We start from the raw sequence: 16171 nt of genomic DNA on the forward strand, positions 1-16171 counted from the left end.
CCATGAGATACACATGCATGCCAAATATCAAGTTGCTATCTTCAATATTGCAAAAGTATTCATAAAATTAGCGATTTGGGCCACATATATTTGACCTCTGACCTTGAAGGATGACCTTGACCTTTCACCACTCAAAATGTGCAGCTCCATGAGATACACATGCATGCCAAATATCAAGTTGCTATCTTCAATATTGCAAAAGTACTCATAAAATGAGCGATTTTGGCCACATATGTTTGACATCTGACCTTGAAGGATGACCTTGACCTTTCACCACTCAAATTGTGCAGCTCCATGAGATACACATGCATGCCAAATATCAAGTTGCTATCTTGAATATTGAAATACTGCAAAAGTGTACATTAAATGAGCGATATTGACCCATATATTTGACCATTGACCTTGAAGGATGACCTTGACCTTTCACCACTCAAAATGAGCAGCTCCATGAGATACATATGCATGCCAAATATCAAGTTCCTATCTTCAATATTGCAAAAGTCATTGCAAATGTTAAAGTTGGCGCAAACCAACCAACCAACAGACCAACCAACCAACAGACCAACAGACAGGGCAAAAACAATATGTCCCCCACTACTATAGTATATAGTACTCGTATAGGCATGAATGATGGTAGAGTACACATCACACATAAACATTCCACTAACCTTAATCCTATTTAAAGTATCAGTGACTTTGACCTAGATCCAACTATACCATATACAATCAAAAGCTTGGTCCCAATGCAAGCTTGCAACATCAAAAGTTTTCTCAAGTTTAATACAAACTATGGTGAAGTCAACTTTGACATGACCATTGTCGGGTACAAATCTTAATAGGCCATTTGCTTATTATAATATTCAACTGAATAGTTCATTCGAAAATTAAAATAATCAAATACAAAAAAAAAGGGTGATGGCTGTACCTATTACCAACTGAATATTCAGTTATAAATTAGTTTTATACATAAATTCAAATAAGGATTCATATTTGTAAAAAAAAGGAAAAATGCCCAGAGAAATTATTGCTAGCAATGTACTGTGAATGCATGAGTGTATGCACACTTCCATTTCATAACAAGAGCACCGCATAGCAGGTGCCAACGCTCGGCTGTAAGTTCAGTTTTTAATAAATGAAAGCTTGTCAGAAGTGACCTTGACCTAGTGACCCAAAAATAGGTGTGGCGTGTAGAACTCATCAAGGTGCATCTACATATGAAGTTTCAAAGTTGTATGTGAAAGCACTTTGAATTTAGAGCCTATGTTAAGGTTTTAGAATGCGGACGGCAGTGGCCTGACGGCGGACGACGTGCTGGCTATGACAATACCTCGGGTTTTCTCCAAAAACAGCCGAGCTAAAAACCTATGTCACATGCCATTTTCTAGGCCCACCCACCTTTGAATAAGTTCTCTGAAACAAGTAACATATACACAAGTACACCTGATACCCCAATAGATATTATATACATGCAAAAGACCATGCAATGTTGGTGAATGTCCACATGTTAAATAACGCTCATGACCACAGCAGTGAAATGTTTGAGTTTTTTGTATGGTAAAAATACATCATATGCAGGTAATTTCATGCAGGTTTCACTTTGTATGAAATTGTCTTGAGCTTTTTTAAGAACTAATTTGTTATCAAATTTTGCTAATTTTTTTCACATTTCATTGCCATGGCATGACTGGAAATAACCCAAAAAGCAAATACAAATGTTCAGGCTCTGAGACCAATGCCAGCTATCTAGATCCGTACCATGCATAAAAACATCTAAGAAAAACACATTCCGCAGTAAGAGACAGCTAGGTCATGCAAATTAAAGAAATTTACAAAGATCCACAAGAAACAAAGAAAATACCATGGTATGAAATGTAATCTACATTAAATTGCATCAATAAAATGAAATATGAAACTCCATTTTCAGCTTATATTTGTTGATATTTGTTCATGTTTTAATGATAAAATAAATGTGATAACATTTTACAACACAGAGTAAAGGAATGCATACATCTGTACCAAAAAACAACAATTGAATTGATGCTGCAAATTACCCACTATTCAAAGAAACAAATGGAAATAAACATTCCACTGAGCTGCTTGTTTTGGTATCAATATAAAGCCATGAAAAACAACAAGTTGTTCAATGAAATTGACTATATTCAGTTGATTGCGGGTCACTTTGGTTAAGCCTGGCAAGAGATTCTTTTTGCATAGACTAACCAAAAAGAAACTGCAAATTAGGTAAGAATAAAACGCTATTCATTACATTTCCCTCCAACAAGCTGTAATGACATACAGGTTAGTGCAGTACAGATTATATGAACTGTGTCCACTGGCTGTTTTAACAACATGTAAACAAAAGTCTGATATATTAAAGGTTAACACCATCTGCAAAAATTGGCGTTCTTTGCTCATTTCTGAAAAACATATTGCTCTGACATTGCATTGGTTAACTTTTTTCTCAATTTAATTATCATCATATCTGCCATTATTATAACAAACTTAATGGCTTATTATCCTTGTTTTCTGGGATGTTATTCAGGGCTGGCTCAATTATTTGTAAAATTAGCCAATACTACAAATGAGCAAATTTAGGTGAAGATAATTAAATTCAGCCTTTTTTTCAAAACAATTCCATATGAAAGCAAATCATTATGATTATTTCTACATTATATGTAAATTTGGCTAGGGAAAAATTTATTCAGTTTGTTTGCTCTTTCAGTCTTTAGAAAAAAACGTTTTTGCAGATGATGGAGAAATAATGCCTACTAAAAATGACAGTTCTATATATATCTACAGAAGCATTCGCCGTTATACAACCATCCAAATAGAGGGAAGATATACACATAACGTCACCTGGCGCCGTGGGCCTGGGGGCGCGCTCATTGCACGCTTAGTTTGATTGGGTCGCACTAGTTCTGATTGGCGTATAATCAAGAGCTCTAAATAGAACAAGAATGGGCACTTTACTGCTGAAGGTTATATATATATGTACAAGTACCGGAGTAATCATTTGTCCATCACCTATAAAACTGGAATTAAGATAACATCAACTTGATTAACTTGATGTGAAAACGATTCTAAACATAAATGTAGATGAAGACATTTTCAATATCTGTTGTTTAAATTAATAATATTCTTTTATGAATATAAAGATTGTTTTCAGATAATTTCATGAGGAATCTAGCTCAAAATGAGCCTTTCATGATGATTTAGACACACAAGGTTTTACAGCTGGACTTCAAATCTGCTACAACTAAAATAACATGTTTATCTACAAAATCTAATTTTACGGGAAGGAAAATAGCAACTTTCCATTCCAGCAGCTAATAAGTAGGTAACCTAAGATTAACTGCTGTGAGTCGCTATCTAGTCAGTTAGGGCTTACCATGTTAATACTATGCACTTTTGACACAAAACAAAAAAATGCATTAAGTATAACGAACAAATATACCAATATTACTCAAATCAATGAGAATGCAATCTAAAATCCATGACAATTCCATCTTATTTCCTTAATAATTTTTTACCTTAAATCCATGATAGATAAATTTTAATTCCATGAGAATTCATTCGAATTTCATGAGAATTCAATCTTTATATATCATGAGAATGCGATCTAAATCCCATGAGAATTCAATATAAATTCCTCAAGATTAAAATCTAAATTCCATGATAACTCAATTTTAATTCTATGAAAGTTCATTTTAAATTCCATGATAAAACAATCTAAATTCCATAAGAATTTAATTCAATTTCCATGATTATTCAATTAACAGTCAATGATAATTCAATTTAAAATCCATGATAATTAAATAAACATTCCATAATCACCTAAACAGTGATGCAGAATTCATCTGTTATTTGTAAACAGTATTTTTCCTTTATAATGTTGATTGAATTCAGTCCAACACACTTCTCATCAATGCATGCTTTTAGTGAATTTATTATGAAATCGTAAACAGCAAATTAAAGTCTGATATAAAAAACTCTTGTCAATTCTAGAAAGTTTACCTTTTAAACCTGTGTAAATGTAGAATAGCCATTAATTTCAACCTCCATTAGTAAAACAATCTGATGCTATAAAATCGTTAAGTAATGATGTAATCTTGTGCAATATCTAATATACAATGGTATAAAGTATAGAAACCATAAACTTTAAAACTTAAACCACAAACACTTTTAGTTATTGGTTACCACAACATCACAAATAGTTTCCTTTTTAACCATACTGTCTTGCATTGGCTACACTTATAGCTAAATAGTCTAAACAACTCAACAAAATATAATTTTCCGTGTTAAAAAATAAATAAATTAAAGTACACTCCAAATCAGTGAAGGTTCTGAGGTTAGTTAAAAAGAATGATTTGCACTCAAGAAGCAGTGGTGCTCATTTTAAAACTTTTTTTATCACTTTCCAGAAAAAAAACATGTAATAATTCATGATTATTGGGAACAGAAATGGCAAGTTAGCTTATTCATCGTACATCTTTCTTAGGACACTGTGCATGCTTTTATACATTTAATCAGCAAACCAAATTTATTTTTATTTTTTCAAAGTATAATATTTGAAAAAAGATCCCAAAAATGTATAGAGAAATAGACAAAAACAGGAAGTGTTTGCAAGTGTAAGTCAATGGTATAGGTTAAGAATCAATAGCAGTTGTGAGTGTGTGCGTGAGATAGTACAGATGTATACGGCGCATACGTGTGGGGCGCAAAAGTACACAATACCCTAGCTGAACGTCCGTACACGCGTGGCAACACACTATCATCTAATGACAGAGAGCAGAACGTTGGGAAATAAGTTGATTATTATATTAATGTGAAAGACACCAAGTACACCTAATTGCTGTTAAATTGTACAAAGCAAACACCTGTTACAACGAAAGTTACACAATTTAATAAAATATAGTGCAATAACAAAAAAAAATCTTGCAATTTTCAATTTTGTTTTATTAAAATTACAAAAGCAAATAAAAAAACAAAACATTATTACAATACAAAAAGCCTATTTAAAAAGCTGCCATACAAAAATTTTGCGAATTTATAAAAACAAGTCAATGTATGCAAACACATAGGCTTGCTGCATAACACTGAATAACATGGAAAACAAACGATAGAATGAGGAGAATAAAATGAAAACAGACACATTCTGATATACAGTTCATATAGAAATAAATGACCAATTCATATATAATGTGGCCCAGTTGATTTCTAATTTGTAATATTAATTGAACATTCATAGGACAATATACAGCAGCATTATTAAAAGGTGTTAACATTCTGACACTAATATTACGTCTAAGATGTTGAGATAAAGGAAAAATAAATATGTTTTAACAAACACAAAATTTCGCTGCATTAATTCCAATCACCTTGTATAACAAAAAGTTGGAAAATAAGCTGATTAGAGCACAGCTTATTTGGAAATAAATATTGTCACTATGTGTAAAACCAGGTTAAAAGTTAACTATAACAACAACAACAAGAAATTTAAACTTCTTTTACAAATGTAACTTTGACCTTAGGTTGATACAAAAGTTTCATACTTTATTACTCCAATTGTTACTTTAACCTTTTTTTGGAGACTTTATAAACTATGGGGATTAACCTTGTACATGTTATACATCTTGACCTTTAAGATAAAGACATACGCTGTATATAAAAACCAAACCTTAAAATTATTTTGTCACTTACTCCTCAGAAGCATACATTGTTATAAAGAATTATCATTATTCTTACATAACCTTGAAAAACATCAACTGGCACAAAAATAGCTCAACAATGCTAAAATGTTGCCTTAATGTGTGTCATTGCTAAAATCCCATTGCACTGAAAAAAACACATGGAAATAAACCTCATTCTGGGAAAACTGGGCTTAAAACATGTGTTAGTGTTGTCCCAGATTGGCCTGTGAGGTCAGTCTAATTAGGGACAACAATTTCCGCTTGTACAGACACTTTAGGCACATGCATTTAGCCCCATTTTCCCAAAACTAGACCCAAATAACAGCCACAGAGAGCTCATGTTCAGACCTGTACCGCTGTGGGTGAAGTCTATATATACATACCTGGCATCATGTATCCCGGTATGGTTCCCATTCTTGCTGGCTCCCGCACTGGGGGCAAGTCTCCCCCATCCCCTACTGGAAATGAGAAATTATTTACATGAGGCTCCTTCTGAGAAAACTGTACTTAATGCACAAGTGTAAAGTTACATCCCAGATTAGCATTTGCAGTCTGCACAGGCTAATCAGGGATAGCACTTTCAGTCCAAACTGAATTTCCGTTAAGGAATGATCTCCTTTAAACAAATTTAAAACAAGAAACCGTCTGATAGGGTGATGCTCCCCAAAGTTTTTTTTGTCCCAATATTGCACTATATATTCAGATAAAAGCAAACGTCTTGAGGGAACAGTATGGGGGGACAAGAATTTTTTTTTATAGAAAATTTCAAAGGGCCATAACTCTGTGAAAAATCATCAGACCAGAACCATCTGATAATATGCACATCTCCTCTTGGTAGTGAAGCTTCCCATAAAGTTTCATTGAATTCCGGTATATAGTTGCTAAGAAATAGCCCGGACAAAAATTGTGCACGGATGGACAGACAGACAGATGAAGCGGCGACTATAACAAGAAACTGTCGGAGACGGGTGATGCTCCCCAAAGTTTTTTTGTCACAATATTGCACTATATATTCAGAAAAAAGGAAACGTCTTGAGGGGCATAAATTTGGACAAAATAATACGATGGATGGTTAAGTAACTTAAAAATTTCAAAGGGCCATAACTCTCTAAATAAATCATCTAACCAGAACCCACAAATAACATGCGCATCTCCTCAAGGTAGTTAAGCTTCCCATAAAGCTTCATTGAATTCCAGTCAGTAGTTGGGGAGAAATAGCCCGGACAAGAATTGCACTATATGTACTGTTTATAGAAAATTTCAAAGGGCCATAACTCTGTGAAAAATCATCCGACCATAACCGGCTGATAATATGCACATCTCCTGTTGGTAGTGAAGCTTCCCATAAAATTTAATTGAATTCCCGTAATAAGTTGCTGAGAAATAGCTCTGACAAGAATTGCACTATATGTACAATGGAAAATTTCAAAGGGCCATATCTCTGTGAAAAATCATCCGACGAGAATCAGCTGATAATATGCACATCTGCTCTTGGTAGTGAAGCTTTCCATAACGTTTCATTGAATTCCAGTCATTAGTTGCTGAGAAATAGCCCGGACAAGAATTGCACTTTATGTACAGTTAATGGAAAATTTCAAAGGGTCATAACTGTGTGAAACATCATCCGACCAGAACTGGCTGATAATATGCACATCTTCTTTTGGTAGTGAAGCTTCCCATAAAGTTTAATTGAATTCCGGTCATTAGTTGCTGAGAAATAGCCCGGACAAGAATTGCACTATATGAACAGTTAATGGAAAATTTCAAAGGGTCATAACTGTGTGAAAAATCATCTGACTAGATCCCTCTGATTACATGCACATGTCCTCTTGGTAGTGAAGCTTCTCATAACGTTTCATTTAATTCCAGTCATTTGTTGCTGATAAATAGCCCGGACAAGAATTGCACTATATGTACAGTTAATGGAAAATTTTAAAGGGCCATAACTCTTTGAAAAATCATCCAACCAGAACCGGCTGATAATATGCACATCTCCTATTGGTAGCGAAGCTTCCCATAAAGTTTAATTGAATTCCGGTCATTTATTGCTGAGAAATAGCCCGGACAAAAATTGTGCACGGACGGACGGACACGAGCACGGACAGACGAAGCGGCGACTATATGCTCCCCCCAAAATTTTGGGGGAGCATAAAAATCATCCAACCAGAACCGGCTGATAATATGCACATCTCCTCTTGGTAGTGAAGCTTCCCATAAAGTTTAATTGAATTCTGGTCATTAATTGCTGAGAAATAGCCCCGACAAAAATTGTGCACGGACGGGCGGACACACGCACGGACAGACGAAGCAGCGACTATATGCTCCCCCCAAAAATGTTTGGGGAGCATAAAAAAGCAGAAAGTGTAGTCCTTTGTTCGCCATTTGTGGACTGCACAGGCTTATCTTGGATGTCACCTTATGTGCTTGCATTAAGCCCAGTTTTCGAGGCTTATTTAAAGATATTTACATGGGCATTATTATTGTTAAAACTATTTTACCTTTAAATTATGTGCTCTTTATGGTGCAATTCAAATATAATACAATTGCAACAGGATAAGAAAGCATCTGTAGCTATAGTCCCAACAATATTTAAATGTGTAACAATTTTCTTTTGTAATAAGTAAAAAAAACTTGTGGCTACGGTAAATTTTTACAATGTGCACAAGACCTTTTAGATCAATAAACATTATTAACAAAAAAGATCCATTTCAACACAACATTCACTGGGCACAAACATTCTAAAATACACATTAAAAGTTGATTGACAAGAAAAAAACTTTTTCATATTGTTGTTTACAGGTAAATCAATTTCAACAGACTGAGAATGAGTTACAAAATCGCAACTTAACAAGAAAATGAAACAAGAGCTGTCAGAGGACATCGCGCTCGACTATTCGAGTGCTTGACAGTATAACATAAGCCATCATGGGGAAATTGTTCATATTCAATAATTTATTAGACGATCTTTCAAAAATAAAAAAAGGAAAATAAAAAAAAATATATGTTTTTTTTTGGGGGGGGGGGGGGTTGAGAGGGGGTATAATGTGAGGTGTGGTTATTTATTAGACTATCTTTCCGTAACAGCCATATTAGGAAAAATGCCCCACCCCCTGGCGGCCATGTTTTTCAACCAACCGGCATCATTTTTGAACTCGTCCAAGATAGGTATTATTGGGATGAATCTTCTAAGTTTTATGAAGATCAGACAATAAATGTGGCCTCTAGAGTTTTAACAAGATTTTACTATAGCCATATTACGAAAAATGCCCCGCCCCTTGGCAGCCATGTTTTTCAAGCAAGCGTAACCATTTTCGAACTCATCCAAGATATCATTGAGACCAATCTTCTGACCAAATTTCATGAAGATTGGACAATAAATGTGGGCTCTAGAGAGTTAACAAGTCAAATGTTGACGCCGCACAACGCACGACGGACAAAAGGCGATCACAAAAGCTCACCATGAGCGCTTTGTGCTCAAGTGAGCTAAAAATATATTTTTTTGGGGAGGGGGGGGGGAAGGTGGGGGGGGGGGGGGGGGGTAGGGATTCTGGGTAGGGGCGTGGGGTATTGTTTGGGTGGAATCCATTGTGGTATTCAGGTAAGTGTTGTTTTGTCAAAGTAATAATACAATGTGATCGTAAATAAACAAGTTATGGCAATTTAAGCAAAATGTTCAAATATCTAAGTGTAAAAGGGGCCATAATTATGTCAAAATGCTTGATACAGTGGTCTGCTCTTGTTGATAGGTTGGGGTCATGTTTGTAAACAAGTATGCAAAATATAAAAGCAATATATCAAAGGATATAGGAAATATTTGGGGTAGTACGCAAAGTATAACATAGATTTATCAATAATATGCATATTCTAAGTATAAAAGGGGCAATTATTATTTCAAAATGCTTGATACAGTTGTCTGCTCTTGTTTATAGGTTGGGGTCATTATGGTATACAAGTATGCAAAATATGAAAGCAATATGTCAAGGGACATTGAAAATATTTGGGGTAGTACGCAAACTTTTAACATTTGCTGCATATTGTAAGTGGAAAAGGGGCCATAATAATGAAAAAATACTTGATAGAGTTGTCTGCTCTTGTTTTTAGGTTGGGGTCATGATGATAAACAAGTATGCAAAATATGAAAGCAATATGTCAAGGGACATTGAAAATATTCGGGGTAGTACGCAAACTTTAACATTTGCTGCATATTCCAAGTGGAAAAGGGGCCATAATAATAAAAAAATGCTTGGTAGAGTTGTCTGCTTTTGTTTATAGGTTGGGGTCATGTTGGTAAACAAGTATGCAAAATATGAAAGCAAAATGTAAAGGGAAAATGAAAATAATTGGGGTAGTACGAAAACTTTAACATTTGCACACTAACGCTAACGGAACGGAACGGAAATGCCGACGCCGGGGTGAGTAGGATAGCTCCACTTTATATATTTCATATATAATAGTCGAGCTAAAAATTATTATTATTCCAACATGTTCTGACAGATTGTTTTAAGTAACTTTCAAGTACACTTTGAAAACTTTACAACACTTGAACTTGTGATCTACATTATTCATATTATTCACTGATAGAAATTCACTCAAACAACACATTCTCTGATAAATTCTAAACAAATTACATCAAAATTTGGAATTCTTTTGTTTACTGAAGGATAGCTTTACAATAATACATAAATGTTAATAGTCTATTAAAAACAACATGCCAGTATTATTTTAGAAATCCAATTTTAATCCTCAAATAAATTTCCTATAAAACCAAGTCTGTACAAAATAATTGAGTTGCAATCTGCAAAAAACAGGGTTTTATGCATGTGCGTACAGTGTCGTCACAGATTAGCCTGTGCAGTCCCCACAAGCCAAGTTAAGATGAAAAATACAATAAAAGTGAAAAGTGTCGTTGCTGATTAGCTTGGGTGACATGCACAGGCTTATCAGGGAAGACACTTAACACATATGCTTAAAGACCAATCTCCCCACAAAGAGTCTCAATCATAGAATGCAAAGTCTTTATTGCGACATCTCTTATACCTCCATAGTCTTCATAGAATGAAGTGCCACGCTTCAAGATGTCACTCTTCTTCTGTTTCTGTGTCTCCTTGTTGGCGTGCCAGTTCTTCAGGAACTGCTTGGACGTCTCACTAATCTGCTTGCCATCCAGCATGTCTACAGCACAAGCATACAGTAAACCTCCACTTATAGACATATCGTTTATAAACTATATGAGCCTTTCTCCGAAAAAATTGGGCTTAATAAATTTGCGTAGTGTATTCCCAGATTGACCTGTGCAGTCTGCACAGACTAATCAGGGATGACACTTTCCGCCTAGACTGGATTTTTATTTAGAAGATGAAGTATATTTTAAACGAAAAATTCCATAAAAGAGAAAAGTGTCGTCCCTAATAAGCCTACAAAGTCTGCACAGGCTCATCTGGGATGACACTTGTCGCACATGCATTAAGCTCCATTTTCCTAAGCACAGCGCATATCATTTGCGCAGTCTGGTCAGGAACAACACAAATGAGACTACGAAACCTACCATGACTTTACAGCATATTAGCATGCCCAATTGTCAAATGACAAAGCTCATATCATATCTAATGATTGCAATGATGATGATTACATATTAATTTTTTGAATTACATGTTTGTAAATTTCAGACCAAATGTATATGTCTACAAAATTAATGCAAGTGAAGTGCACTGATTTAGTTGTCCCCTTCTATATAAAAATATGCACACTGATCAGCTTAATGATCAAGTAATCTTCATCACCTTACTTGTTCTTTGAAGCAAATATGCACTTATGGACATGGTGGCATGGCATGCATGTATTTAATACTGTAAAACCATTAAATTTCGTGTGGTACGAATTTTCGTGGATTTCGTTGGTCCACTGAACCACAAATTTATGTACCAACGATTATTTATACATTTTTAATCCGAAATCGGTCATTTCCGAATGTCATTTCCGACATTTTCTTGTGTTGTCAGTTATCAGAGATATTTGTTTTTGTAATAGTTACTTCACTTCAGTAGGTCACATTACACTATATCAGTTTTTCTTTTTTTATTCCTCATCGTTAATGTACATTTTATTAATCATGGTAAATAAATATAATAATAGCATTACCAATTGTGGAGAAAAACACATTTCTTTTACGTGACGTCGTAAAATTTACAGTTTGCAGATTTATCATATATGTCAATATGCGCAAGAGATGTAACGGTTTTCACACATGTATTTTGGGGACTTTATCACTCAATTGTTTCTACTAGGGGACCGATTGCACTGAGAAGTGCAAATATTGTCAAAACAACATCGATGGCAATTAGCGAGCAGGGACCCACAAGTGCGCTGCTTTATCACTCTTATCGATTATTATCAGCAAAACTTGCATGCTTCAGTGCACATTAACCTCAAGTCTTGCTGTCAACACAGATTAGCAGATTATGCTTCGTTATTACTCTGTCTGTTTTAATAAAAGTTTAATTATTATGACGGTCAGTCTTCCATGAAAATGTTAAATCCACAAAATTAAGTGTCAACGAATTAGTTGTTTTTAATTCAACCACGAAATTTCATACCGACGAATTTCTATACATTTACAGTATATACATCAATTGAGCAAGTACAAAACCAACTTTTATGGTGTTTTATGGGTCAGCTTATTAAATGATGATTTTTTTACATGTTGAAATTTAAAATACATGAATATTTTGATTCAACAATTTTTACCACAGCACAACTGCTTTTGTATAGCCAAAACAAATATCAAAACATTTGGTGCAGTAAGAAAATTAACAAATATTGTTTGTGAATATGTACACCCTTGCCCCTACATGTAGCAAGACCTTGATCTTTGCTCTAGTGATTTGAAAATCATAAGGGGCCATCCTTAGTCAAGATTTATCAGACAGCATTATATGTATATTGTATATGATCCTAGGAATTCTATTGATATTGTTTGACTGTGGAAACAATGCTTATGTTACATGCACATGCGACTTCTATCTTTGATCTGCTGACTTCAAAATCAGTAGGAATCTTTCTTTAATTCTACGTTTCCAGAATATCAATAAAGATGTTCATTGATAAAAGCATTCAAAAGATAGTGTGCAAAAACCAATGTCGTGATATAAGCACATGTGAACTTAACTTTTGACTTAGCAACCTGAAACTTTGCAGATGTCTTACATTACACCGAAGTAACCATTATCCTCATGTGCATGATCGTAGGTCAAGTCTTCTTAAGATTTTGTGTGGAAACGAATTTCCAATTGAAAGACCCTTTGACAATGACCTTTGACCTGTTGACCTCAAAAATAAATATGCATCATTATTTCCTCCCAAATAACCAGCATATAAATTTAGGTGATCGTAAGTCAAAGAATCATCTAGATATATTGCAGAAATCAATTTCGTGATACCAGGTAATGTGACCTTGACCAATGACCTGATGACCTCAAAATCATAAACTCTCTTCTTTTCCTCCCATTGTGCCACTAAACCATGATTTTAGATTTGCATTATTGTAATTCAAAGCTTTCTGAAAATATATTTCCAAAACAAAATTTATGTTACAAATACCTGTGACATTGACCTTTGACCTAGTAACTACAAAATCCATAGGCATACTCCCATTAAGTTCTAGATATTATGCAGAAACCAATTTTATGATAACAGCCCCTGTGAGCACGATGTTTGACTTGATGACCTCCAACTTATCAGGCATTCAACTTTGCACCCAAGAAATCAATATACCAGTTTGCATGATCATAGGTCAAAGAAATCTCAATATAAGTAACAAAACTAATTTAATGTTATATGACGATTCGAACTTGACCTTGGACCTGTTGAACTCAAAATTCATAATTGTCTTTTTACCATAGTAACAATAATGCCAATTTGCATGGTTAAAGGTTAAAGAATTATCTAGATATCATGTGGAAACTAATGGTCCACTGACTGACCCACTGAACTACCTATACTGACCAACTGACCGGTGTAAATCTATTTTAGCTGGGTTTTTCTAAGTGACCCCGCATAGAATAATAATGCTGTATTACTTTTATACGTGACAACAAGAATATTACAATCAATTTTCAGAATAAGTAAGTTACTTACCAAGCTGTTTTGCCATCACAATAACTCGGTCCCTGTATTTGGCCTTGTGACACACAGGGTTACCCATTAAATCCAAGCGCTTTAAGAAATACCACTGTCCAAGGACATGCGCAAGTTCTTTCATATCACTTAGATGGTTGTCTATTGCAACTAGATGTGTAAGCTTTGTTAAGCACTCTAGGTCCTTTATACTGTCTAAGTTATTACCACTCACATTCAACACTGACAGAGATTCCTGAAAAAAAACACAAACAAACAATATTCACACTACAGTAGAGCTAGAGACACAGTACTTATTTTCCTCCAGTGAATATGGCTCTCTGTTTGTCCAAGTTTGTTAGGTACAGAATTTTATGTAAATCAATTGAATAATACAGCCATGAGCTGTATTAATCAACTTAAAAAATATAAATGCATGATCACCGATCAGTTGCATTTCTGACCATGGAACACTAGTTTCGACAGAGGACTTACAGAGAGCAGAGAAAATGTGTACCGTAACATCATAAAACATGGCAGGTGCATGCCTGAGAGCAAGGGACCATTACATTTGCATTATTGGGTAAATAACATTGTAAACCGGGATTAAACAATGGTTTCGCCCGATAGCATAAGCGTTATGACAATTACCAGGGGAAGTGCCAATTACCAGTTCAATTATCTACCGCTATGGTTCTACCCCTTACCAGTAAAATAACTGTGACAAATACTAAACCCTATTGCAAGTTTTACGAACAATGGAAGGTGTTAGTCAACAACTATCGGAAATGAACAAACAAAGATTTCATAGTTTGCTTTTGTTATTGCGTTAATTACAGGTTCATACTAGCGAGTATCGGAACATCACATGCTCATCTTTGAACTCGTTGGTCAAAGTAAAACCTTGTAGTAACTTTCTGTCATATAAATTAAGCATCTAAAATTATTTAAAATGCAGTGCACACATAATTGTTATTTATATTATACGGCATGGTATTTTACAAGCAAGTGCTATTACCTGTAGTCAATGATACAATTGACGCTATTTTCGGACACTTCAATATTTTACTCTAAGTTTTCGGACACCTGTATTTTGCGATAATTTTTCGTATCTAAGTTTTTGGACATGAAAAAAATAAAAATTTAAGGGTCCAAAAACATAGAGTTAATTACGGTAGTCATCATTATTTGTGTTGTTTGTGAAAAAAAAATCTGTAATTTTTTAAATATTTATGTTTTTGAGTCTTAAGTAAAATTGTTTTATAAAATTAAATAAGGATAAAGAATGAACAAGACAGCATGTCATAGAAGAAAGAACAAACCTGAATACCATTACAGCAATCTACTTTCTAAAGTTGTTTTGCATTGTTTGTGTATGTTTAAAGTTAATGATTTTTTAGAAGTTCAATTTAACAATGCTTAAAGGCTAAAGTAAAAGATTGAACCAGTGAAAGCTGTTATAACATAATATACTTACTGATATTGGCTTTAGGGATCGAGGGTCAAATAGCAACTTTTCCCCCGGAGGTAAAACCTGGTTTTCCATGTGTAGTTCTTGCAGTTTCTCCAACTTCTCTAAGCCTTCAACTACTGTTATACAGTTGCCACCCAAGTATCTGAAAGCATGACCAAATATACAAATAACTCCCTTTGTTAAAGGGACCTGCCCACGGTTTGGTAAATTTACAAAAAATGTTTCAGATTTGCTAATTTTTGTAGTACAAATGTAGTTATGTTTTTGCGAGGAAACAATAAACATTTACCATGCTCTTAAATATCCAACGTATGCAACTTTTGAGGTTTTAAAACCTAAAAATTATAAAGGGTAACAAACACAAAACAATTGAATAATTTGGAGAGTTCTGTTGTTAGCGTTAGTTATATACTTTTTTTTAGATATTAATTAAATAAAATTGAGATATATATTTTTAAATGGAGATAAAAAAAAAATGCAATTGGGATTTTATTTGGCTTGGGATTGGACCTTTTGTTTCGGGATCAAGTCCGTTTATGGCCTTTTTTACATAGCAGAAAAACCCCTGAATCAAGACAAGTAATTCTTACAGTTTGGTGATTCTGTTTAGGTGTGCAAGGCCGTCTATGCGGCTGATTTGGTTGTTCTGCAGGTAAAGCATGGTCAGGTGCTGGTTCTGGTTCATGTTGGGGATGCAAGTCAGCTGGTTGTCATACAGATATAACACCGAGAGATTTCGGCACAATGACAGGTCATCCCCCTGAAACAAATATGACGGTATATACTTGTTTCCTATGACTGCACGGATGTTCAGGCTGGTCTGGAGCTAAGCTAGCTACATATAGCATAAGACCCAGTTTAATACAATAGCCAACTTACCGGTACATGGAGTTAC

The 16171-nt window shown here is 34.6% G+C and overlaps 1 protein-coding gene across 4 annotated transcripts in view; it reads right to left on the reverse strand.

Moving 5' to 3' along the window:
- LOC127861374 (protein phosphatase 1 regulatory subunit 42-like) overlaps positions 1–16171 on the reverse strand; it is a 40531-nt gene that overhangs the window by 17984 nt on the left and 6376 nt on the right. For all 4 annotated transcript variants that reach the window (XM_052399773.1, XM_052399775.1, XM_052399776.1 and 1 more), the window contains exons 3-7: positions 15867–16036; positions 15280–15418; positions 13824–14058; positions 10728–10862; positions 6074–6148 (exon numbers count right to left, since the gene is read on the reverse strand). In XM_052399773.1, the coding sequence (XP_052255733.1) occupies positions 6074–6148; positions 10728–10862; positions 13824–14058; positions 15280–15418; positions 15867–16036 (754 nt within the window). The remainder of the gene's footprint in view (positions 1–6073; positions 6149–10727; positions 10863–13823; positions 14059–15279; positions 15419–15866; positions 16037–16171) is intronic.

The sequence above is a fragment of the Dreissena polymorpha genome, chromosome 16 (genome assembly GCF_020536995.1).
Source record: "Dreissena polymorpha isolate Duluth1 chromosome 16, UMN_Dpol_1.0, whole genome shotgun sequence".
Lineage (NCBI taxonomy): Eukaryota > Metazoa > Mollusca > Bivalvia > Myida > Dreissenidae > Dreissena > Dreissena polymorpha.